The following is a 26,033-nucleotide window of genomic DNA, read 5'->3' as shown; positions in this document are numbered from 1 at the left end:
CGGACGATGATCGATGGAGGACGACGCTGGATGAGCACAGGGGGACCAGGTAAGTAAGCATGTACAAAATCTCGGGCTTAACCATCCTTGCAGTTTTTTTTTGCCCGAGCGAAGGTCGGGCTTAACTGCAAGGAGGTTAATGGTTGATGTCTGTTGATGTCATGGTGTAAGGTCTTGAATGTTACAACAATAGAACATGCCTACTCCATAAGCACTGGCACAGCTACTTATAATTTTTACTAAAAGTGCTTCTGACAAGTCGACAATGCAAGGCTATTGTGGGACAGGTATAGAACATTGTCACCTGATAAAAGAAAGTCACCGAGACAGCATCAACAGTATTAATTTAATAAAATCTGAAATTTAAAAAAAAAGAAAAACATTTCTTTTTTATACGTTACATGTTAAAATAATAGCAATTATTTTTAATCTTTTCCATTGCTGGTAATATCTCCGATACTCACACATTTGCTGGTCTTTTTTTTTTAAAAGAAAAAACATGCTTGTATATGTGCAGCCAGGCATTGGCCATTATTAAGCATTAGCTGTGGTCATAGACTATAATAAGATTGTGGCAGATTAAAGCTTTCTATTCACTGGCTTTGTTATCACTTGCTTAGGCTCAGTTTACAAATTGGAGGAGCATGATACACATTCTTACTGCTCATGTTGACTTGTCAAACATGTCTGACACTAAATATTGCATTCGGCTTGCAAAGGGATAGAGGGCTCTTTGAAAATAAAGATAACTGTCGTTTTTCAATAAAAATTCATTTTTATATGCAGGTTTCAGTGTTTAGAAGAGAGATGTCTTTATGGCCAAACATTGTTGTCTCTATGCAAGGCCAGGCAGCATCAGGAAAGGTACAGGCATTGGAATCTGTGCTGGGGAAGTGTTAAATCTGGGGAAGCAGCCTCCTTGGCCTCTGCAGCACCCTGCAATGTCCTGCACAGTGCAAACTGTAAAACTGACAGCTCAGTCCTGCAGATTACACTGGGATGCAATGGCCTTGTCTTTGTTAGTAGAGAAGCTCCACTGTCTGTATGACAGCTTCTAGCTATGTGTTTGCTAAGAGTTCTGTGCACAGTTTCCCCATGCCATTTCTTTTTGAACTGTACCATTGTTATACTGAACTAATGGACAGCTTCTCTCATTTCTGTACTCTGCAGAGGCCTGGCCACTGTACATAGGTGTTGGCATTTTCACCTTGATTTCCAGAGTATCCTGTCCCAGTACTGTGTTCATGCAACTTACCTTACAATAAACTCTAATACAAATATATATACCTTTCATGTTATACATTTAATTAACGATAATGTCATTTGCAACTAGTGATCAGGGAATTGCTTTGCAAAGCAGGTAATATGATATTAAATATTCTTGATTATATGCCTGCGAGTGTCTGCATTTTGCAAAAAAAAAAGTAAAAAGTTGATTGCCTGGATTCCTGAGTTACCTGATTCTCCACAGATAAGACAGATCTTCATGCAAATATTCAGGTGAATAAAAAAAAAGCAAAATCAGCATTTCTCCTAATTCCTTTGACTTTAGAGGACACTCAGTATATTACTCACAGTGTTAGACTACCATCTAGTGGACATGTACAATAATGCAGCACTGTCATATACTAATTTATCCCTCAGGTTACTTCTGCCCTGTACAAATTAATTAAATACCACTGAATGAAGAAATCTTTATTGTACTGCAATAGCCAGAGGTGAACAGAGCATATTATTCATAACTCTAGCTTTGTAAAAAAGTGTTGTTAAACCAGTAAAGTACAAACTGAATATATTATCCGGTAGTACTTCACGATTTGAATCCTGAGTTGCGTGTAATAATGCTCCACAAATCCAATAGACATATGTGTAAGCATTTTTTTATATCAGAGCCTCACCTATTAAAGAATAATGATAAAAGTGAGTTAGCCGGTATTTAAAGAAGAGAAGATAGAAACACATATTTGATGGCCTTAGCTATTCTCCCCCCAAATGAATAGCATCATTCACCTACAGAAAATGACCTTTATTACAGGATGGTGTCCTTCCAACAGGTGAGACCACAAAAATCCCAGCCGGGGAGAAAAATGCTCCAAATATTATATCATGTCTATGTCTGGGTTTTTATGGATGACTAAAGCAAATGCAGGAGGTTAACTGGATATTTCCTTTTCATTTTTGCTATGGCTGGAAGCTAAGTACACTAGGTTTATCGATTAACTGACCCGTAAAAAATGCTATCATTATTTTGGGCCCTTACAATAAAAGGAATAATGTTGTTTGGGTATGGGTATATTGTTCTGGGTATGTAAATCCTAAGAATGAACTTATCTTATTGGGTTCATTTAGGTCTTTGAAATCCAAACTGCAGGCAGGAATAAAAGACACAGATAAATGCAGCTTTGTTAGTACAATTCTGAATACAAGTAGTTTAAATACCTAAATATGACATGGTATGACATGGCTGATACCCTCCCTGCAGGGTGAGAGGAAGTAGCAGCACAAGCAAAGAGCACAAAGAAGAGATGAGCTCATCACTATGCTGATTCTTCTTTTAATGTCCAGTCACAGGGCTGGAGGAAATCCCTAATCACCTGGGTTCAGAGGAAATGGGTTTAATGATGTTTGCCATTAGACTGGGGACATCTACCACACCTTGTTAGTACCAGGTTTGGATTATTTTCGCGTTCAGAATTGCCTTTAATTCTTCTTGGTATAGATTCAACAAGATGCTTTAAAATTCTAAAATCTAAATTGATTTTGGTTACAAGTTCAATGAGCTTATTGTCATGTTTAAGAAAACATTTTGAGATCATTTGAGCGTTGTCATATGGAGTGTAGTAAAGGGATAGATATGTTCAGTATTAATACCAAAGTTGGCTGTGACATTTTATTGGTGCCAAGAAAATATCCATCAGCGACCTGAACCAATGTTACAGGCAGGATGGATTCATGCTACCATGCTGCTCATGCCAAATTCTAATTCTAACCTTGCAGCAGACGGGGTAACATTTTTCCAATCTTCTCTTGTGAAATTTTGGTGGGTCTGTGTGAATTGTAGCCTCAGTTGCCTGGCACCCAGCGTGGTCTCCTGCTTCCGCAGCCCCCCTGCTTCAATGTTTGACGTGTTATAAAATACTCTTCTGCATACCGCAGTTGCATCAATAGATTTTTAGTGTTACTGCTGTTTTGTTATATTTTTAATCAACTCAAACCGGTCAAGTTAACCAACATAAAGTGGTCCCCATTTATTTTGACAGGAAATACAGGCTTCAATTACTTATGGTAACAAAAGGGTTGATTGAATATTTTATTACCTCATGCATAGGTAATATATAAATATTTAATATGGGAATCATTTTAACAAAATATCTGTGTCTGTGTTTTATGATTTTTTCTGCCATATAGTTAGTACCCCCTATAATAGTGTCCCACTGTTGATCAACCCAAATCATGCACTCGAATGGTATCAGTGACACTGCTCTCTCTTGGTTTGCTTCCTATCTGTCTGACCGCTCCTTTCAAGTTTCTTTCAATGGTAACTCCTCCTCACCTGTTGGTGTTCCCCAAGGGTCAGTCCTTGGACCGGTTCTCTTTTCTCTGTACACCTCCTCTCTGGGTAGTCCCATATCCTCCTTTGGCTTACAGTACCATCTGTATGCTGATGACACTCAAATCTATCTGTCCACCCCTGACCTGTCTCCCTCAGTCGTGGATAAGGTCTCATGCTGCCTGTCGGCCATCTCATCATGGATGTCTGACCATTCCTGAAACTCAACCTGGATAAAACAGAACTCATCATCATCCCCCCCTCAAATTCCAAATCCCCCCCTGACATATATCTAACTGTTAACAACACTGTTATTCGGCCCTCCCCTCAGGCATGTTGTCTTGGTGTCACCTTCGATTCTGCCCTCTCATTTAACCCCCATTGTCCCATTGTCAGAGAATTTCTAGGTCCTTTTACTTTTATCTACGCAACATCACCAAAATCTGCCCCTACCTGTCCCCAGAGACCACCAAACTCCTTGTACACGCTCTTATCATCTCTCGTCTAGACTACTGTAACATCCTCCTCTCTGGTATTCCACTAACCTGACTCTCTCCTCTACAATCTATTATGAATGCTGCAGCCAGACTCATCCATCCCTCCGCTCCTCCTCCACTGCATCTCTTTGTAGTTCTCTTCATTGGCTTCCATTTCACCTTAGAATCAAATTCAAGCTCCTATGCTTTGCTTTCAAATCCCTCCACAGTTATTGTCCCACTTACATTTCTGACCTGGACTCCCCCAGCCACTCTCTTCGCTCTTCCAATGAACGACTAATGACTTCCTCACTCATAACCTCATCACACGCACGAATACAAGACTTCTCTAGAGCTGCCCCAATTCCCTGGAATGGTCTTCCTCATCCTATTCAGCTTGCTCCTATTTTCTTCTCATTTAAAAGAGCACAAACTTTTTTCAAACTTGCCTACCCATCTTCTTCTGTCTTTTGAAACCCTCACTACTTCCACTACTAAATACCTCTTCTCCCTATTTAATGTACAGTGCTGCATAATATGTTGGCGCTATATAGATTCTGTTTATTATTATTAATAATCACAATAATGATCCCAAACACACAGCTAAGGAAACCCTCAATTGGTTTCAGAGAAAGAGAATAAAGTTGCTAGAATGGGCTGGTCATCTGACTTGAACCCAACTGAAAATCTACGCATTTCTCTGTAGGTCAAAGTTTATTGAAAAGGCAATGGGAACATTCAAGATTTGAAGACAGTTTGTGTGAAAGAATAGGCCAAAATCAGAGCAATGCAAGAGCCTAGTTCCTTCATACAGGAGGCGTCCTGAAGCTGTCATTACCAACAAAGGCTTTTCTTCTTAGTATTAAATAAATTTTAGTAAGCATGTTCAATACTTATTCCCTGTGCTATTCCACTTCATTACACAAAACTTATTTCTTTGTATGTGTGGATTACAAAGGCTGTTACCAACATCTTGTGTAAATTTCATATCGACAACTCAATTAGAAATAAATTTATGGAGAAAAACGTTGGCGTGTTCAATACTTATTTCTCCCACTTTTTGCTGAAGTGTATGTAAACCCTAACAATGAACTTTTCCCTCTTTTGGGCTGTTAAATATACCATTGCAAGAACTTTGGTATATTTGTTTGATGTGTGTGCAGGGTCGTCTGTACCCATTCCTGTGTTCTCTCAGATAGTCCCCTAGATCTTATCTTAAACTTATGTACACACATCAGATAATAGTCGTTTGAAACAGTCGTTCTCAGAGAGCCAGTGAGGTGTCGCAAGCTTGTCCTTCCCTCTACACATAAAGGTACTGTATGTACACTGCTTGTTCATTCGTTACAGGAAATTATTACAAATTTTATTGAGATTCAAACCTGGGACCGTGGTGCTGCAGGGGCAAGAGTGCTAGCAACTGTGGCTCCGAGGTTAGCACTTTGGCCTTTGCAGCGCTGAGTCCTAGGTTCGAATTTTGGCCAAGACAGTATCTGCATGGAATTTGCAAGTTCTCCCCATCTTTGCATGGGTTGCCTCCCGGTACTCTGGTTTCTTTCCACATTCCAAAAACATGCAGTTAGGATAATTGGCTGCACCCCAAATTGTTAATGGCATATGACTGAGGTAGGGACATTAGAATGCGAGCCCCCTTAGAGGGACAGCTAGTGACAGGACTATGGCCTTTGTAAAGCGCTACATAATATGTCGGCACTATATGAATACTGTGTATAAATAATATTAACCTAAACAACAGCCCACACTAACATTAAAATGCATGTGTTAGGCCGAAAGACTAAACCCTCTGAAATACTTCCACCTAATAACAATGGCCTTTATACTTTCATGTCAGCAGTTGTATTGGCAATTTAAAAATGAACTGAAAAACAAACACTTAATGTAATTTTTATTTATAAACATCAATTACAGAATACTACTGAAAAGCATAAACCAAAAAATATATAAGAACCACAATTATGAAAATGTGTTTTTAGGTGATTGGACCATCACTACAGGGCACCAAACGTGCACTGAAACAGAATAAAAAATATATATAGTGAAATCATAACTTATATAATGTTAAAGGCAATAACGTGATGGTCTGGAACAGTTGAAATACATGCTGTTTGGGGAATCGCAGACACTGCCATGGCTAAATATGTTTACTGATAACCCTTGTTATACATAAGTCCAATATAAAAGCATATTTCCTCTTTTCAATAGGCTTTCACTCAAACATATGAATACCCAAACGATCAGCGGCTGAACTCAGGCTAATCAATCATGCAGAAAAGAAGAGGTAAATACATGGACAGGGTACAGTGGCATATTGTTTTGCAATTATTCAGCACAAAAGAGCCTTTGGTACAGCAAGAGGTGCAACATTGTGGAAAAGCCTTCAAAACTACATATACCTGTGGATTAAAGTGTTACAAATGATTGACCTGGGAATTGCAAACTGCTTCAAGCATCAAAATTATTTATTGTATTTATATGGACTGAACTGAAACACATAATTCTGCCAAAGACTTTAAAGTTCAATGTTGATATTAAAAAAATGATCAGGCTGATTTCTTCGGGTAATTAAGCCCAAATAAAGTTGAATAGGGGAACTTCTAAAAGCAATCATTGAGTTTAATGTAAATTTAAAGTATTATTTTTGGATTAAAATTTTACAATTGTTAGAATCCTTTAGCTGTGCAGATACAGGACCTCTCATGCCACATGAAGGTCATAAATTGGTTCAACGTCTGTGACTCACATAGTCGTGTAGACAAATAGTTTCTCATATAGCGCAGTAGATAGAAGTTTATTGTCCTTCCAACTTTGGTGTCACTTGTTAACCTATAGTTGACCTTTCTACTGGTTGAAATCAGAGGACAAAAAAAAATAAGATGTAGGGGAGCGTACAAACACATTTGGCCCCCTAAACAGATATTGTGCACCCCATTGCTTATATACGCTTTATTTATCAACCTGATTGCTTTTAAAAAATTTCTATGGTCAAATTCATATTTCACAGAAAAATTGTAAGACCGGAGAGCTGCCGTAGTTGCATAGCTAGTTTGGCTATAAGCAGGTTTGCTGTGCAAGGTGCTACCTTTACAACCATTTAATTCTGAATGCGGTAATATGTGTCTGATCAACATAGCATAGCCTAAATGTCAGCTTTAACAAAAAGCAGGCAGAAACCCACTGAATTTCATCCAACAAAGAAAGTTCAGAGTTTGGGGAAAGAATGCTTTAAACAAGGAAGGTAGTGTTACTGCAGAAGCGTTAAAATAACAAAAAAAGAAAAACAAAGCAAGCAATATACATGCATTATGCATATACAGTTAAACCAGGATCCCCATACCAAGAAAGTGTATGCCAATATTATCTGGTGACATTTTAAAGTGAACTTACACTTATAATAATGTTGTCAATCTATCACCAGAATGGTAATGCAGGCTCATAGAGGTATCGGTATGTACCTTGAACGTCTTTCAAAGAAATCTAGGCTCTCCAAAAATACAAGGCACTCAATGTGCTATGTAGTATTACCCATATTGAGATGCAGCAAATGGCTGTCTTGAGTGCTACTTTTAGAGCTTAAGGCTGTATCTGCATAACTAAGCATCCCAGGTTTTAGGGCTCCTGGGACACTCAATAAAATATCTAGGGGTGCCTGCTAGCCCATCATGGTATATTTATTCTGGCCAAGTAAGCGCAGGTTCACTTTATAAAGGCTTATCTCTAAAGGGAATGCCAAGATGTCTGAACAGTGTGTAAATCAATCAACTCTTACAGATTATTAACAGATCATGTTATCCATAAATCCTAATAAAATAAATTGTAATCATTTGTGTGATTTATAAAATTACCACCTATTACACTTTTACCTGGAGGTCTGATAAATTTAACAGAATCATGGACTTGAACTGGAAACAATCGCCCACATCATTCAGGAAATGAGGAACATTTTAAAAAATTAGCACAGGATAAAACTAGGACAATTTTTTACATTTCCTATTAATTTTATCGTTTCAACAAAACAATTACCAATGACATTTTTAAAGCTGAACTTCGGGAAGATAAAATTATAGATGAATGCATTTATGTATTTATTAAAAATAATGTTTTTTTATTTTTAAATGTAAATCTAATTACCTGAATCTGACTTCATATCAGCCTTTTGTAATCTCCTGTACAGCCAATCAGGTTCTGCATACACATGTGCTGACTGTGTAAAGAGACCTGAGCGGCTGCTTCCCTTCACTCTCCAAACACAGGATGAGGATAGGGGTTGACCTAGTTTTATTACCTAACTGCAGCCAAGTCAGGTCACTTGCCTGGCAGGACTGTAAACCTTATAACAGAAAATCCTTTGGCAGGTAAGTTTCCATATATGTATTTTATATGTGTAATTTAGCCATCTGCCTGGAGTTCAGCTTTAAAATAAAGTGCAGCTAGCGCCCTGTTTTAAGCCTGTACTCATTTTATAAATGTCAAAAATATGTATTATATGGAGTTCTCACCACAAAGTTTATATATCAGTGCAGTCAATTAGCAGCTCACACAAAAATTCTCTTGCACCATATTGTTTACTTTTGAACAAAATTTGACAATTATGCAAATAAATCATTGTGACAATTTCTTATTGATAGCAAAACTTTCTTCAATCAACTGTAAAACATTAAATACTCATTCAACACCAGTATGGCACCATTTTGCTTAAATGTGCATTTGAGCCCACATCAAAGCTTCAAACTCAATTGAAAAACCTAATAAACTTTCTCAATATATAGGCACCTGCCCAAAAATAGGCATTTGGAATTAAGCAACTTGTAAGAGAACCAGAAACTTTATATTTGTCAGCTAGAACAAAAGCTATACAGTGAAAAACTACTCGTCCCAGCTGATGTCACAAGGAGGGGAAAGGCGGAACTTCCCAAGTTACCTGCAATTCTTCCTAAGTCCTGCTTTCTGAATAGCATTCAGAAGCATTGCAGGTGAATGCACGTCCCGCCCTGAGGAGTCACCCGATGAATGCCAGTTCCAGACAGAAAAGATGAGCACTTGCCTCCTTTTTTTTTTCTGGAATGTTAATGAGACTGTAATTTGCAAAAGCTGAATAACCCCAAATGGAGTACTGGTTTTGCATTCTTCCACACTATCTAGTACACTTTGAAGGCCAATGATGTGCAAAGTAGTCCATTTACCGGAGGGATATGTGCTAGTCAATATATGTAGATTTTTACATGAGCACTGGTTCTGAGATTTGTCACATCAAGTGTTCCAAACCAAACTGAATAACTTTAAATGGCACACATATAAACCATTGAGGAAAATAAGAATGATGTTTGCTGAAAAGCACATAATGGAAATCCAATGTGGTACCCTGTAATTCTTTGACTGGCCTTGTTTTAGGTGACAAATTCCATGTGGCGGGCAGTGTTCTTGGGCTAATAGTTTTTGAAGAGTCTGTAAGATTTTAGTCTAGACCGTGTTTGCAGGAGTGCCATTGTGAGTCACTGCATTAAGGTTGGGACTGCTGGCTTGATGGCTGAAGGTCCTGTGCGTGGCGGCTCCAACCTCAAATACCTCATGGATGGCTTTTCGAAAGCAGTGAAAATTGTAGTCTATTAAACCTACAATGAAGAGGAAGATTAAAATAACTGATTAAAATGACTGCAGTAAACAATACATAACTGTCTAGGATTTTGACAAATTTAAAGAACATTATTACACTATTGACATATTTTAATCTTTTAAAGCTGAACTTTAGTGTTACACAGTTCTCTTACAGGCTCTTCATATGTCCTGAAAAAACTTACTAACTTATTTCACTGCACACTGTGAGCTTCACACAATTGATGATGCAGCAAGTAAGTTTGAGAACATCTCATTGTCCTAGCTGGAGGATGTCCAGCATTATTTCCTCAGAAGCCTGGCTGTTCTTGACTTTTATTAATTAAATTTCAGTTCTTTCAAACATGGTGGCTTATTATTCTATGTTGGTAGTACATAGGACACTCTGCAAAAAAAGCCACTTGTCTTGAATTCCCCCCAAACTGACATTCATCCTCTAATGCATTTTGATGTTTGTTTAACTTATTCTTATAAACCAACCCCTTTGATTGCATTATTAAAAAAGTGTTTTGTTTTTGTATGTCCATAACAGGTGGATTTATCCATAGTTTCTGTTCTGAGACTTGTCAGTTAGGCAAGAAGAAGAAATCCACCAAATGCGGACAAATATTGGAACTGGTTTCATAATGTCACTTATTAACAGTTTCTACCTGGAAATCTGGAAAGCATAAGACAATATTGTTTGGTAATGTCCTGAACTACTAAGTCAGCCAAAAATTAGATGGCACACTTATAATAATTATAAATCTGACTGTTGAAAGATTTTTCTTCAAATTTAATGGATGTGTATTTTTAGGAGATGACTACAATAGCCCACTGCCTAAATCATCCATTATCAATTTAGTGTGCTGTAGTCATGGAAATAAATTTCTTGTTACAAATGCTGACAACAGAAAATGACCATTTGCTCACCTTTTCGTTCAAAGCTTTCTTCTCTAAGAATACAGACAAGCGATAGAAACTTTGTCACTTCTTTTAAATAGAGTACTGTTGTATTGTTCAGCTTTATAATGGCCATGGACTCCTTGTCATACGCCGTCCCATTACATTCAGCATGCAAACTGTGTAAAGAATAAGTTGATCAGTTATGCAAGATAAAGTAAAAAAAAGGGACCAGATAGACTTCCAACTAATCCACAGTACCAAAGCATAAATTTAGTTCACACTAGGACAGGACATGCCACATATAGCTAAAAGCTGTTGTTCTGCTGATGTTAATAGTCCATTTAATCGCTGGGCTTACAATCAGACAACCTGCTGCCCGACAGCCAGTTCAGCCTCCTTAGCCAAAACCAAAAGGAGCAGCGAGATAGACTTATGGATCTGTATAATAATATACAGATTTTAAAAAGTCCTTGGTGTACCAAAATTATAGCCAAAATATTGGATAGAGCACAACATACAGTATAGACTGGTATGCTTTGTATGCCAAATGAAAGCAAAAAAAAAAAAAAAACACAAAACAATTCAAATCATTACCTGTATATACAAGAAACATCTATTACTACATCTATCATATCGCAGCACAGTTCATATGACTGCATGTCTACAGGAGAACTGTCTGTGGCAATGTAGATTTTACTGACCACATCAAATAAAAAGGCCTTTTCGATGCCTGAATTCTGAAAAAGAGAAAGTAGAAAAATAGATTAAATAGATGAATAATCTAGTGTAAAAAAACTTATACAGATTTATACAGGAGGTAAATCAGCTATAATGACCATTACATTTCTGTGCCATCAGGGTGTTGTCCCAGTCTTTTCTAAAGCCACATTTCTTCCCAAGTGTCAGAATCCCCAACAGATTCCAAGACCAGGGCAGGAAAGCTGTGTATCAGGAAGCAGTAAACGGTGGGAATATACATTCCACACTAGACTCCCTCCATTTTCACACATCAATTAATTATTAGCCTAGACAGCAGTATATTTTAAAGAAGTTCTTTTTTTTGTTAATTGCAATCTTTGTTTAGGCATAGCAGCCCTTTAAACATGTTAACAAGTCTGCTTTCTAAAGAGCTGCCTATTCCTCACAAACCAGGAATCACAAGTCATCTTGAAGTCACATGTTTATGAGACATTCTGAGTAATGTGCTTTATGTACGCTGAGCAGATGTTGAAACTCAGAACTTCAGCTTTTCTTGCATTCATACATTTCCCCTAAAAAGTCCTAAAATAAAGTTACACACACAGGAAAAGCGTGAATGCGGACATGGTGCCTTGATTAAAAGTAGTATACATCGTTTTATTGTCATTTGTTCAAAAAACTAGCAGAATAGAAAAGAAATATCCCACCTAAAGGGTTTCTTTTTTTATATATCCATTTGTATGCTGGGGTGATCAGACCCTTTAAAGTATATGTAGGCCCTAAGCTTCATACTAAGCAGCAGAATTGTCAACCAGCTCTAGCCTACAAAGAAGTGAATATGGTAAATTGACAGGATTGCTCCATATTCTACTCATTCCCCTATTTTATTCTTCTAAGCAGCAGCATTTATTTCTTTGTTATTGAGTGGCTGCTTCCTGTGTAAAGAATTTACTACTATAAACCACTCAGCTGGGAATCCCCGTGACCTATTATTATTATCACTGTAGGTGTGGGGAGGAACCCATTTTCCACATACTATATGTGCATAATGTATTGATTTTGCATTTTCACTATCATTACTGAAGTATAGCAGTGAAAAGCAGTATTTCTCCTGAAGACTTAATTTATATTGCTGATTAAACATGAAACTCTGTTGGGGGGAAAAAAATGATAACAGGTTTGATTATCACTGAATTATGTTTTTACTATAAATATTTATATTTATCTGCAGAGCTTCTCAAAATACATAGCACAGTTGTGATATTATTTATATTTCTTTTGTTTATCCACTGAAAGAAATGCTGCGGGGAAATAAAACTTTTTTTACAGTGCATATTTCAAGCAGAGGAGCAGCCACACCAATACATATCATTTGATTGCAAAATGCATTGATCTGTGAATTTTCAGTGCACTATGATTTGGATCTTCTGATCAACGTCATTAGAACAGTTCAACTGAGGGTTTTGCTGGTGCTTAAAAAAGAAAAGAAAAAAAAAAAACACCCACTGAAGAGGCCAAGTACAAAGCTTCTTCTTTCACATAGATAGCTGCTTTATCCTCTCACACCAAGTGGCAGGCTCACTTTAAAAAGTGGTAAGAACACTGTGGGCCTGATTTATTAAAGCTCTCTAAGGCTAGAAAAGATACACTTTCATCAGTGAACCTGGATGATCCAGCAGACCTGGAATGAATCTGGTCCACGATTTAAAACTTTTGCTATAAAATAGCAAATTACTTTGAAGAAATCCATTCCAGGTTTTCTGGATCACCCAGCTTCACTGATGAAAGTGTATCCTCCCCAGCCTTGCAGAGCGTTAATAAATCAGGCCCAGTGTGTTGCCCAAATCATTCCCCCTGATCAGAATCTGCAGCCACACAGCTTGTTAGGAGCCAATTTTTAAACAGAAACGGAGGCCAGTAAAAGAATTTTCATGGGAATTATATTGTCAGATGTCAATATGAACAGATGAGTGTTACTGTTGGAACTTTTTTCCTTTGATATCCAACTAACTAGCAAGTTTAAAAGGGTTGCAAAACTAAAGACTTTAAGACAGGAAACAGAATATAAACAGGCTAAGCGCTGCAAAGGTTTATAAGCACAAGAAATTCCAAACACCATATTGTTGTATTTAACATTTTAAATTTATTTGAACTGAATCGTTCATTCACGTGTCACTGGAAACGATTACAAAAGATCATTTTCAGCAACAGTCCTGTGATGTCCTTCGGACATCTGTATAGGGCTTGTAGACCACTTATGATATTTAGGCAGCACAGACTGCTTCATAAAAGAATGCTACACCAAAAGTCAGCAACAATGCTATTTCTTCCAAATATTGTTCACTGTAAGCACTATTTCCACATTTACCTTACCTTTTACTACACATTTGTAATCATATTACGACAACAAGAAAGTTTAAATTCCACAAAGTCAACAAGGCTGCATTTGTACTACTGCATCATGTTAAAGGACATATTTTAGTGAACATTACATCACTGCGCAGGTAAATCTGTATTGTGGTTAGCCGACTTTCATTTTGAATGGCAGCCTATTGTACATATAAAATAGTAAATTACAATACACAGATGTGAACACTCTGGATCGTGGCATGTTGCATTTCCAGAAAGAGTGCACTGAAAGCACATTTAAAATCAACAGGTTGCTTAAACACTCCACACAAAAGTGTGAATGGATCATCACTGAAAAACTGAAATACAATAGCAGATACGGAATAAAATACTTACAGATATAAAAATATTTAGCAAGTTCTCTAAAGTTGGCAACTGTGGGATTAGTTTCTGCACAACTTTACTGAATGCTTCAAATATAGAGTGGTCATAAATACTTGTCAAGTAAAAGCTGCAATAAAAAAAAAAGACAAACATATAAAGTAAAAGCAGTACAACACAAAGACTAAAAGAAAAAAAACATGATAATAACTAAAGGTTCTACCTGTTAATGATCAATGTGGAGTTACATTTTTGTGTTTTATGTGCTCCCTGCTCCTGCAGACTGTTATCAGTTATAAAGTGCTTCAAAACAACACCCCTCTATCTTATAGAGAAGAAAAAATTAAGAAAAGTAAAAGAACTTACAAAAAAAAAATAGAGACAGCACAGGGGCACAGGGGAGGGAGAATAAGCATAAACAAAGAGAATAATGAAAAAACAAAAGTGAAAAGAGAGAAATAAAATAAAAAAAAAGCAAGTGGGGGGGAGGCAAAAAAGAAGCATTGCAATGAAGAAGATAAGCAGTTGAAAAGAACTGTATACATGACAGCAGAGGGGAACAGTGACTACGAAATTTTGGGGAAATCTGTCTAGGATGTATAGAATCCAAGACAATTATGTAAACAACATGGCAGTTTTTAGTCTCTAATATATCTTCTCTCCTTGGCCAAATACAGGGCACTAATGCCATGTTCAGCCTGGCAATGAAGTTGTGGTGCCGCTTCCTCACGCCAGTGAACCATTTATGGGAGAAGCTACATGTAGTGGGTCTACCCATGGCAGCTTGACAGAGAATCAATTGGGGCAGCGGTGGGCGGTTTAGTCCTGAGAAAATTTTGGTGGTCCGCAGCTCTGGCCGGTGAACCCCCGAGCGGGGTTAGAAGGATCCCCTGCCAGAGAGATGCACCGGCCAGAGCCCCGCAGGGCATGTCCCATGTACGGATCGTAGGCTCAGGTAAGTGGAAAGGATGTGTCTCTGGACAAAACCTGCCCACTCTCCCATCGCAGGCTCATACCTGAGATAGTAGAGGGGGCAGGTTCTGGCATTACGATGTCACTAAAGGGGACGTTTCTGCCCCCTTAAGTGACACACGGCTCCCCCTTGCATGCACAGTGCGGAGCTAGTAAATTTAGTGGTCCACCAGTCTGAAAAGGTTAGTGACCACTGCTTTAAAGTGCATGTTTATTATTCGAACAAAACCAAAGGCATGAATAAGGAGACTTAGACTATGTACATGTCAGATGATTCTCTTCCAATACTCGCATCAGGGCTGATATAGGACAGGAATCTGACGTGTGTACATAGCTTGTCGTCCATCGCACATGGATCCATCCTGGCGGAGCCGCGAACGATCGTAATGTAAGTGAAGGGGAAAGAGTGCAGCGAGGTGCCGCTCCGTCGTTCTACCCTTCCCCTCTCCATAAAGCAGAACGGTGCTGTATGTAAAGCACTTGTTCATGCATTGTGCAGTTTTTTGCCGTTGAAAAGGATTGTGAAAGATCCTTTCTAACGACAATTATTGAACGCGTGTACGCGCCTAACACTGTAAAATGCCAGGTTCCAACCTTAGATGAAGTTTTTCTAGTCCAACATCTGCAAGGTCATCATTAGCTCGCTGGTGAATGTCTCTCTGAGTTTCTATCTTATGGTCATCTGACAAACCATCTACTTTATGAATAAAAACTTCAAAATTCATATCAGGATTTGCTTTGTAGGCTTTGGTAACGGTCACATGAAGTCTTGCTAGTGATTCCATATAATCATCCTGTAAAAAGAACAGATGAATAAACATCATCACATAATTGCATATACGTTTTTTTGAACTTTATCCATTTAGACTCATGAAGCACTTCCAAAAACCAGTGCTAAATGTTAACCATTTTTTTCTAAAACAAAATCCAGACAGTTCAGCACCTGGCCCCAATAATTAAAACAGAAACATTATCAATGCTCCAAATATGAAGCTGGAATTTTTGTAGTTGGAACCATCCCACTGGTATTGGAGTTGCTTTGGGAGAAGGCAGATATAGTTGTTTGCCCTGTTCTTCCTCTTTGCTGTTTCCTGCTTGGCGAGAATGGGGACAACTTTTGCACTAATATAGCTGTTACTTGTTTTATATCATTCTCCCAAGGTAAATTTTTATACTACATTATTTAAATATTTATGTATAAAAGCTCAGCATTATATTCATGTAAATTATTAATCAATCACCTGGGCATCAATGACATATATTAAGGCTCCTGTCCCTCTGAAGATCATTTCATAATCAAAGGTAGCGTCAAAAAAGTCCACTTGTCCCGGAAAGTCCCAGATTTGAAAATTGACAAAAGAACTATTGGAAATGTCATCTTTGTAGATCTTGTTGGTGCTCTCCAAGAATAAAGTTTCATTGGGGGACATCTTGTGAAATACAACCTGTGTGAGAAACAGAGAGAGTTAAACAATGCTCACAAAAACAAATGACAACATAAAATTCTGGTTTTAAATGCTATTCACAAGCCTATTAAAGGATCCAGCCTTGGTTTGATATGTCTGCTTCCTATGAGCTCAGGTAAAGAGTTGTTGAAGTTCCTAATACTGGTAATACTGGCAATCCCAGCTTCTGTTGCATGTGCCAGGATGAATGAATTCCCTGCGAAACAAAATCTCATCCTGACCGCAGCACACGTTGGAGGGCAATAATACAGTGACATTGCTTTAGCATACAAGACCTGGATGGTTTACATAGAGCAACCAATAGAATGCTGTGACAAGATCCGTAGTAGGCTATCAAACAAGGCATCCTAAAAAATGCAAAGAAGCTTGAAAACTTTTAGCCAGCACCAAATAGCTGTCCAGTTGTCAGAGGAATTTCCAGAAAACTAATGGAGGCACGCTGCTCCACGCTAAGTGGCTATTGTGACCACAAGGCAATTGATAATGCCTGGTGTATGGTCAATATAGGGTTTTCACTTATGACAATGGATGGAAACCAAGTTAACTCAGAAGACAGCAGCATTTACATTAGAAATAATCTAAAAAGCAGGCATAAAAACAATAATCAATTGCTAAGTTATAAATTAATAAAAGCATGCAATATTGAAGAACATAATCATATCATGACATAATTATGCACACAGTAGTAATCCTCTATGACTAATCCTGACAGTATACAAGTAGGAAATGATTTACAAGGTAAACCATACCAACACAATATTTTTCTGGTTGGCTGCAGGCCTAAGAATGCTGCGGTGCTATTACATGATAAACAGTTTCCAGGTTGTTTGTTTTACTGGTACAGCCATAAGGCAATGCACCAACCCACAGGTCCAAAGCATTTATCTACACAATACAATATTTAGCAAAAGTCAACTACATTGATCCATAAATGCTTTTATTCTAAAGCTACAAAATCCCACAGAGTGGATATTATTCCATAATTGCAAACGATCTGCCAAAAGGTCATTCCTTGTTTAAAGAGAAGGAATTCTCTAAAAACTTGCAATACATTGCAGCTTAGCCTGTTTTTAGTTTTTTCCCATTTTTCCAGCCGGTAAAAGGAAAAAAACATTTTTATGTCCTGGGATGACAATACTAATGATTTTGTATGTAAAAGCAGCACTGTCACCCAAGACGGTGTGCTCCTGGTTTGGAACAAAGAGCACCTTCCATGTTCCTCATTCCCATATCAGGGATTAAAGGATGGGAGTATTCTTTACAAAGGTGAACTAGACAAGCTGGTAACTTGAGAGTGTTACTGAGCTCACTAAATTCCAGCAGGATCAACAAGTATTTCTGTAGCTGCAGCGTTTTTACCATAAGACCATGTGCATGTATTGGTCAGATTCAACACTTTGGGCCTGATTTATTAAAGCTCTCCAAGGCTGGAGAGGATACACTTTCATCGGTGAAGCTGGGTGATCCAACAAACCTGGAATGATCTGATCAGAATTTAAAACATTTGCTAGCAAAATACTTTGAAGAAATCTATTCCAGGTTTGCGATCTTCCAGTCTTGGAGAGCTTTAATAAATTAGACCCCTTTATCCCGCACAATGCAAAATAACAAAAAGCCTTTTTCTGCCAGAGATGGAGAAGGATAATAGAACTAAAATACTTACGCTGTCTCAGGCTGCATCCTGTGCTGTTTACATAACAAAAACCCTAAAATCTGGCAATGTGATCTTTGTCAAGGGGAATGACCAGCTAATCTAAATTCTGCTTTTCCACAAGGAACTACATCTGAACTACTTAGGAAATACTTTGTCTTTGTTTGCCTGCTCCTATAAGACGTGTAAATTGTACACCGAGACCCAAAACTTTGTTTTGGATAGAGAGGGAAAAGATAAGAAACTGAAAACAGAACCTGGTGGTAACGCCTCCATATGATGCAAAGCCACCTTGATTAAAGGAACTGTAACCCAAAGAATAAAAGGGGATGGACCAGGGACAATCAGACTGTGGTGAAAAGAGCTACATGATATTTGATGTTCCTAGAAAGGGAATAAGGCAAGTTCTACCAAGACTTGCTGCAGATTCTAATGAGACATTTGCTGAACATCAGAGGATTGTCACTTGCAAGAATGTTTCGATCTTGCAAGATTGTTTCCAGTGGCAGATGAACAAACAAGCGCAGTACACACAGCACCATTATTTTCATCAAAGAGTGGAGAAGGAGGGATAAACTGGTGGTACCCCCTTGTGCTTTCCTACATAGGAGAGAACAGTGATTGTTCATCAATCCACCATGGGGGGGACCGCTGAACGAACATCAGACATACACCCAAGACTAGCATGACCAGATGTCTTTTCATCTGAGTTCCCTAAAGACCTGAAAGTTATTTCAAGGGTTCCTCCATGCTAAAAATGTTGAGAAGCACTGGACTAGATAAGGATAGATTGTACCTCCTAGGATTTGTCATTAAGAGGTACAATACAACAGAATGACATTTATAGGAATCTATACATTACATATACACAACTATACATGATCAAAGTCATGTAAAGGATGAGAATCCATGTACTGTCCCAAAATCTGGAAAAAGTTGTTCCAGTTGTATATTCAAGCACACCAGGCCCCTGGCTACAAAATCTGTACAGTGTATGAAAGATTACCAGGCACGTGCACATAGTTCTCACCAGTTCTGGCACAGGAAAGCAAGCCAAACTTTTTGAGAGAGACAGGTTGTGAATAGGGAGTGGTGAGCAAACATGGATTTCTTGTATATACTACCTAAAGGAATGCACAGAGGGCCTTTTTGATTTCTTTTTACTAATACCTGTAAACTCATCCCTCTTCAGAGGTCTGCCTGGATACAATGATCTCATCAGTCCATCTTCCTTGTGATTCCACAGGACAAAACTAAGAATTGTGACTTCTGGGCCACAACACAGCAAAGTTTTACTATTGTCACATCTTATTTTTCTACTTGCATAGCTAAAAAAAATGAGCGAGTGTACTTTATGTATCAAAGCATTAAAAACAAAAATTAATGCTACTTCCTTATGGTTACAAATCCACGTGAAACCTGCCCTCAAGTCTGAATCTGTGATGCAGATTTAGGCAGATTTAGGGAAGTAACTCCAGTTCTAAGCAATCACCCTTATGCAGGATACTAAAATGTACTTTGTCTTCTGTTTAGTTTTTTTTTTTTAACAAATATATATAAAACTGATCCCCAGCTAAATGCATATATGAGAAATTCGCTATCCACTACCAGTAGATCGCAAAGGCAACACGACTAGATCGTGAAGCCCTGCCTTTCAAAATAATAACCCCTGTGTGCAGTAGAGTTTAAGTCTACGTTTTTATTGTTGGTAGATCATTGTGACGTGGTCATTTTAAAATTAGCTCGAAAGCCATTAAAGTGGGGCACCCGTGCACTAAAAGATTTGTTCTGTTCAGCCAGTCCTGTAATCCCACCACCAGCCAGGAGACATCACAATACTAAAGTAGCCAAAACTCTTTCTACTTGTGTCACTCCACTGATAAGAATTCAGCTAAAATCTACTCTAGAAATAGACACTTCCAGACCTTTCAATCAATCTCAGGGTTCCTCTTAATGCTCAGTGGTTCTTCCTGTTGACTTTGAGGTCATTACAGGACCAGTAGGGCAGTTCAAAAATATTCCTGTGCAGAGAGTACTCATTGACTGTACCCTCCCTCTCTGAGTAATTATATTTAATTATAGAATAAATTGGGGAGGGAGTTGTACACATCAGACATCTTTGCCATTTTTTAAATACCTTTTCAAAATGGAATTTCTTTTTACAAAATCCATTAGAAGATGATGTAAAAAAACAAAAATGTGAATGTTTCAAATACTTTGTTTTGTTATAACCAGCACATGGCCTTTGTTTATTTGATGATAAACCATACTTTAAAGCAGAATCACTGTATTCTATTTAAAGTGACCCTGTCAAACCAGCAGCAAGACATAGCTGTGAAAAGAACAGGAACTGTACTCACCTTTCTATCAGTCTGTGTCATGAAACAACACTATAAGGCTGCTCCCTGGCCACTACGTTGTTATTATTAAACATTATACAACGCTAACATATTATGCAGCACTGTATAAGACCAGTCAGGTGGGTCAAGGATCATCATATCCCCTATAGTGATGTATGAGGTGGGGAGAAACAACTGGAGCCATGGAGGGAACAAGTACAGTGTTCAACCTAGGAATTTTTTTGTAAGCTTGGTGGGAAGAAATCATAGGCGCGTGGTAGCCCCTGTACCCAACTTATCAGTAACTACCCAAAAACAGCTCTGGTGTTGAGTGGTGTGCCCAGCTTAACCCCCCTAGCGGTATTCCCGAGTGTGACTCGGGGTGGAAAAAATTGCAAAAAGTGGTAATCCCGAGTCACACTCGGGGTACCTTTGAGGGTCCCTCTTACCTTATCCCCGCGCTCCAGCGGCGATCTCACAATCCCGCTGTGATGGCGGGGCGCTTCTCCGTCGGGGGCGTGGCCAGGCGGGAAATTTAAAAGCAGATTACGGAGTAATCTGCTTTTAAATACCGCCCGGGTCCCCACCACCCCGATGCACGCATCTGCAGTTAGATGCGATGCACCATGCAGGATTTCTGCTTGGTGCATCGCATCTAACTGCAGATGCGATCACCAATAGTAAATCCAGAGGGTGATGCCAGCGGAGATTTCCCGCTGGCAGCAGCCCCTGGACCTACTGCCTGCTCGGATCACCCGGAGGCTGATCTCACCCTCTGGGAGTAGGGGATGATGTCCCCGCTGCTCACTCTCCTGCTCGCATCACCCAGAGATCAGCCTCCGGGAGATGCGAGCAGGGGAATGAAGTAGGGCGGGGACATCCCCACCGCATCACCCGGCAAGATGTGTGACATCTTCCGGGTGATGCGGTGGAGTGATGGATTCTGGGGGCGGGAAATTTAAAAGCAGATTACTATGTAATCTGCTTTTAAATTATTTTTTAAAGTAAAAACACATAAAAACATATAATAAAAGTATAAATACACATTGTAGTGCACCAAGCATCATTGCCCAGTGCCCTGATTTACATTTTGCACGCTATTAGCCCTGACCTTTTAATGACTTTTTAATCACTTCCTGAATTGAAGTAAATTTTTTTTTCTAAAATCTGCATATAATTTATATTATTATTTATCAATAATATTGCACCCTTGTTTGGAAAATTTCAGAAGGAAATTTTTGATAAAATTTTTTTTTTGGATAAATTACATTGTTTTGGGCTAATATTTCATTATTTTTTATAATAATGATTTATAATTATGTATTATTTTATAAATTATGATTCTAATATAATAAATAAATATAATAATTATACCCGGGAGTTAATCCTAAGATCTACAGGCCCACAATATAAACAAAAATTTCTACGCAAAAAAAATAGGAACACTTTTTGCATCAAAAAATGACAGAATTAGAACGCTAGGGAGGTTAAACGAGCTGGGGAGAACACCGAAGTATCCAGACACGTGGATGTGTTAAATACCTACAGGGGAGCACTATAACGACGTGTACCACCAGAAAGAAAAGTCCTATAGGTATGCCTTTCTGCTGAATAGACCCTGCAGTGACCGTGCCACTTAAATATTCAATAATCCCAAAGGCATTCTGAAGGAAGGTAAAATAAAAGTAGTATGTACTATGGAGAAATGGTATTTTATCTTTAAACAAAGCTTTCTGGGAAAATGGTAGAACCCCTGTAAGGTCTTTGCATGGTTAGCATACAATCCGGATGGCCGATGGGAAGAATAAACTTTCATGCACATTCACAGGAGTTTCATTGTCCCAGGATGGCCGATCAAGGTGACCAAAGATCCCAAACCCAGAAGTAGCTGGGTAGAAGATATCAGCGCTCAGAACAATGTCACTATACTGGAGGAGGAAAGTGTAATTTTGTTATAAAATATTAAGAAATCTACTGCATATTTATTTTTTAACCTTTACTTGACATAATTAGTTGTTTCTTCCACTTCCAGCTATACCAACCTCAGACGCTGTTGTAAAGCAGCCAGTGTGGCCAATTATAAGGCCCAACTCTCACGTCAGGTTCAGGGACAAAAACATTTAAACAAATCTTATTAAAAGCAATAGAGGATATTATTTAATTTGTATTCTATTGCCCTGTCAGGCCTGGCAGGTCTTCTTACAGATTCTCTTAATGAAAACTACAGGTAGGTCACTCATCCTGCACAAAAAAGGGAAAGCAGTAGTGGCTGGTCTTTATTATGGGAAGTTTATTCACAGGGGAATATGCAGCAGTTGTTGATTCACTCATAATGATACATGCCTCTTGTATTCAAAGAAAACTTGCCTGGAGTTCAGATTTACACTGCGTAAGTTCAGACTTGAACTGATAGGTCCCTACCTATACCAGGCCTGCCATACCACCACATTTTACCCACACATCTAGGAAACTCCCATCATCGCGACACTAATCTCTGAATATTGTTATGCCATGCACTATTCTATTGAAGGTACACGCTGCGTTTGGCAGTCTGCGGGGTTCTCATATAATATGCACATCAAGCAAGGAAAATATTATAGACGCTGACCTACAATAACTCGGGGAGAGTGGCAGGATGCTGACTATGGACAGACTGGTTGCAGTATGAAATTTCCTGTCGATTTTCATTACTCAAATGCCTGCTTGCAGATGTGCATGGAAAGAAGTATTCTTCATACTGGGTAGGTTAGATCACAGCTACAAAATAGCAGCCTCAGCACACCTTTTATTCTAACGCTGGACATCACAGCAGCCCGAGAGACACAAAGCAGATGTGGGCTTTCATGCTTGGTATTGGCATGATTCTAGAGATCACATGGCAGTGGCTGGCTCTGCTGGTTGGCCATTCAGGCAGAGATAATGGGAAGCAAGATTGGTACCATGCCTAGCCTGCACCAAAGGAGGAACTTGGGGCCCGGCAGGCTGACACCAGGATAAAAGTATACTAAGAATTTTCGATGAAAGTTTGATCTGTTCCAACAGGGAGGCTTTAAGGATGACAATAAATTATGTAACCATCTCACATAAAACAATCATATGGGGGATTAAAAAAAACAAAAAAAAACAAATAGCGTTATGTTTTTTACTACTTGGAACAAATTGTACCAGGGTTTTTTTTTCCTTCCTCAGGATCAACTATGTCCATAGGGTTTTATATCTGGGATATGCTTATTTCCCTAGTGGTTGAACTTGATGTACTTTTTTCAACCTGATTTACTATGTAACTATGTACTACTTCTCTGATCTCCCCAGTGTATGCCCACCTAATATAGTGCATGTGTTACACTGGTACCTATGGCTTGGCAACAACAAGTAAATACTGGAAACATGGATATCCACAGATCATCCACCACCTGTACAGTGTCCACAGACAGGCAGACCCACACACGATTGTAGCAGCCCCTGTTCTGTACTGACACTGATTTCACTGCACTCCATGAGCTTCCTAACATACTCATTAGAAGCAAAAGCAAGTCAGATAAAGCCCACCTCACTTCCTGTCTCATGGACTGCTAGCATTATCTAGTCCTTCCTTCCAAACTGATCTGGTCCTGGCCCGCCCCTTTCCTTAACTGGAGGATCAGCATCATGTGATCGCTCCCTGTTTTAGGTACAACATCCTGCAAGTCTCCCCCGCCATTGGTGATACATCAGCACTGCAGGGGCCTACTGATACCACCACATCTAATATGTAATAACATTAGAAAGTTTTAGCAATTATATCAACATGTGGATGAGCAGGGAAGGAGGAACCTAAAACTAGGGCTGAATTCCAACCAATAAAACATATTCTACCCCCCACAATAAAATGATATCAGTATAAATCTCTTCCTAATAAGATGGCTGTATAATATAGGGAGATTTCTTCCTTTTATTGGCACTGCACAGTTGGAGTTATGGAGTACAGATCCTATAGGTGGAAACTTCCGGTGCTGGAGGGATTCCCAGGCCCCCATGATGGAGAGATGACCGCACAGACCTGTGTACATTTGGTGATCACCTCTTAGGGGGATAACCCGGGGACCGGTGAGAAATCAGATCGATCCATTGGGATGATGATGACCGCTAACCATGTGATGTTGGTGATCTATGCCGGTCCCAGTTATACGGGGGAGGGGCTCACCTTCTGGATGGAGGATTTCCCGCTGCGCCTCATCCCCATGAGCAGGATCCGGGGTTTGCTGTCGGAGGCAGTCGAACTCTCGTCCATCTCGGACTCATCAGCCCCGTAACCGAAGTCCTTGGGGAAGGAGTCGGCCACGCCATAGCTGAGCTGTTCCTCCCCGGGGTATTGTATAGACATGGCTGCGAATGGTCAGTGGCACCGCCGGTGCGATTCTCCAGTCACCATAATCCGGCTGCCGCTGTGTCACGTGACGCTCCGGTAGCCCGGCGTCAGCCCTATACCTATGGGCTAGTTTGAGTTCACCCCACTGGACCTTTCCTGATTGAACGAGCGTTCGCCCTCCCGAGAGCCCTTACACAACCCAGCTGATTATTTCTCCTCAATACTTTTTTTTCTCGTAGCTACCGAATCCTTCCTGCAGCACCAGCCCTGTTTCTGCGTAACACTTCGTCATTGGTGGGAAGGCTGAATGCTTCGGCTCTCTGATTGGTTAGGGGGTGAATTCGCCTAGCACAAGCTCTCAGCAGGTTTGGTTGTAACTGAATCATGTGGTGAGTAGTCACCTGACCTGGTGTTGGGGGTAGGGAGTCACATGTGACCTTTAACCTACAATACAGCCGCGTGAGGGCGGAAGTTTCCCTGACTCTGCGGAAATAAACAGACAAAGAGATGGGGACAGGACAGTGCCATGTCCGAAACCATCAGAACACATAACTTTATTGGTTATTGTCAACTGAAACCACGCTAGGCATGCATGTCCATTGTAAAATTAGCAAATGGCTATTTTTCCAAATGCAACGGGCAGGAAAAGATTTTATAGCACAGTTATGGACCCCTGGCTGCCAGGGGCCCCAGTGCCAGCCTTGCCCATGCCAGTATGAAGGCAGGATGTTTATCCAGGCTGTGCCATGAATCCCAAAGTTGAACCAGCAAAGGAGTTTTTACCATGGGGTCAGACAAATGGGAATGCTGTCTATGGAGAAGTGGTGGTCTCTTAGATTGCACAAATACAGATCTGACTTGGTAGGAGTGTGAAGGACGTCTGCAGAGAGACCACCGATTCTCCAGACAGCATAGATCCTGTTCTCCAGCTCTTGGCAAAGAGAGCTTAAATAGAACAAGGATCCTTCTCAGCAATGTTGTAAGACATTGAACATATTTCCATGCATCTGGTATATATTTATCTGATTTAAAGTTTAATGTGTAAATGAGAGGAAATAAAGAGATTTGAGGCTCACTGCTTTTTAGTGCAAAGTTAATTATGTATTTTTGCATATTTGATTAATACATAATTACAGTACAGATATATACAGTGTTTTACCTCTGTCCTGTTAACACTTCACAGGACAAGGGTTGTTCATACTATACAGTATTGCTTCTACCAATATGTAGATTTGGAATTGACCATGTCATATCATATACTGTAGTCTCCATACGCTACTGGTTGT

The 26,033-nt window shown here is 39.3% G+C and overlaps 1 protein-coding gene across 1 annotated transcript; it reads right to left on the bottom strand.

The window, feature by feature from the left end:
- Positions 1–5,915: 5,915 nt before the first annotated feature.
- RRAGC (Ras related GTP binding C) lies at positions 5,916–24,979 on the bottom strand. Its single transcript, XM_072419441.1, has 7 exons — positions 24,583–24,979; positions 16,185–16,388; positions 15,538–15,737; positions 13,987–14,101; positions 11,137–11,279; positions 10,570–10,718; positions 5,916–9,656 (listed from the first exon to the last, which is right to left on the bottom strand). The coding sequence occupies exons 1-7, from the start codon at positions 24,760–24,762 to the stop codon at positions 9,505–9,507; spliced, it is 1,143 nt and encodes a 380-aa protein (XP_072275542.1). The 5' UTR covers positions 24,763–24,979; the 3' UTR covers positions 5,916–9,504.
- Positions 24,980–26,033: the final 1,054 nt, after the last annotated feature.

Source organism: Pyxicephalus adspersus, chromosome 1 (assembly GCF_032062135.1).
Source record: "Pyxicephalus adspersus chromosome 1, UCB_Pads_2.0, whole genome shotgun sequence".
NCBI classification, from domain to species: Eukaryota; Metazoa; Chordata; class Amphibia; order Anura; family Pyxicephalidae; genus Pyxicephalus; species Pyxicephalus adspersus.
Note: the sequence above shows the minus strand (reverse complement) of the source record. Positions and strands in the feature narration are given on the sequence as shown.

What these genes read in the sequence shown, in the direction of transcription:
- RRAGC (XM_072419441.1), bottom strand. Translation starts at nt 24,762, where the DNA reads ATGTCTATACAATACCCCGGGGAGGAACAGCTCAGCTATGGCGTGGCC. An exon ending in CTAGAAAAACTTCATCTAAG is followed by an intron (nt 14,102 to 15,537) that starts GTTGGAACCTGG and finishes TTTTTATTGCAG; the next exon opens with CTTTTACTTGACAAGTATTT. An exon ending in AGAAAGCTTTGAACGAAAAG is followed by an intron (nt 9,657 to 10,569) that starts GTGAGCAAATGG and finishes TCTTCATTGTAG; the next exon opens with GTTTAATAGACTACAATTTT.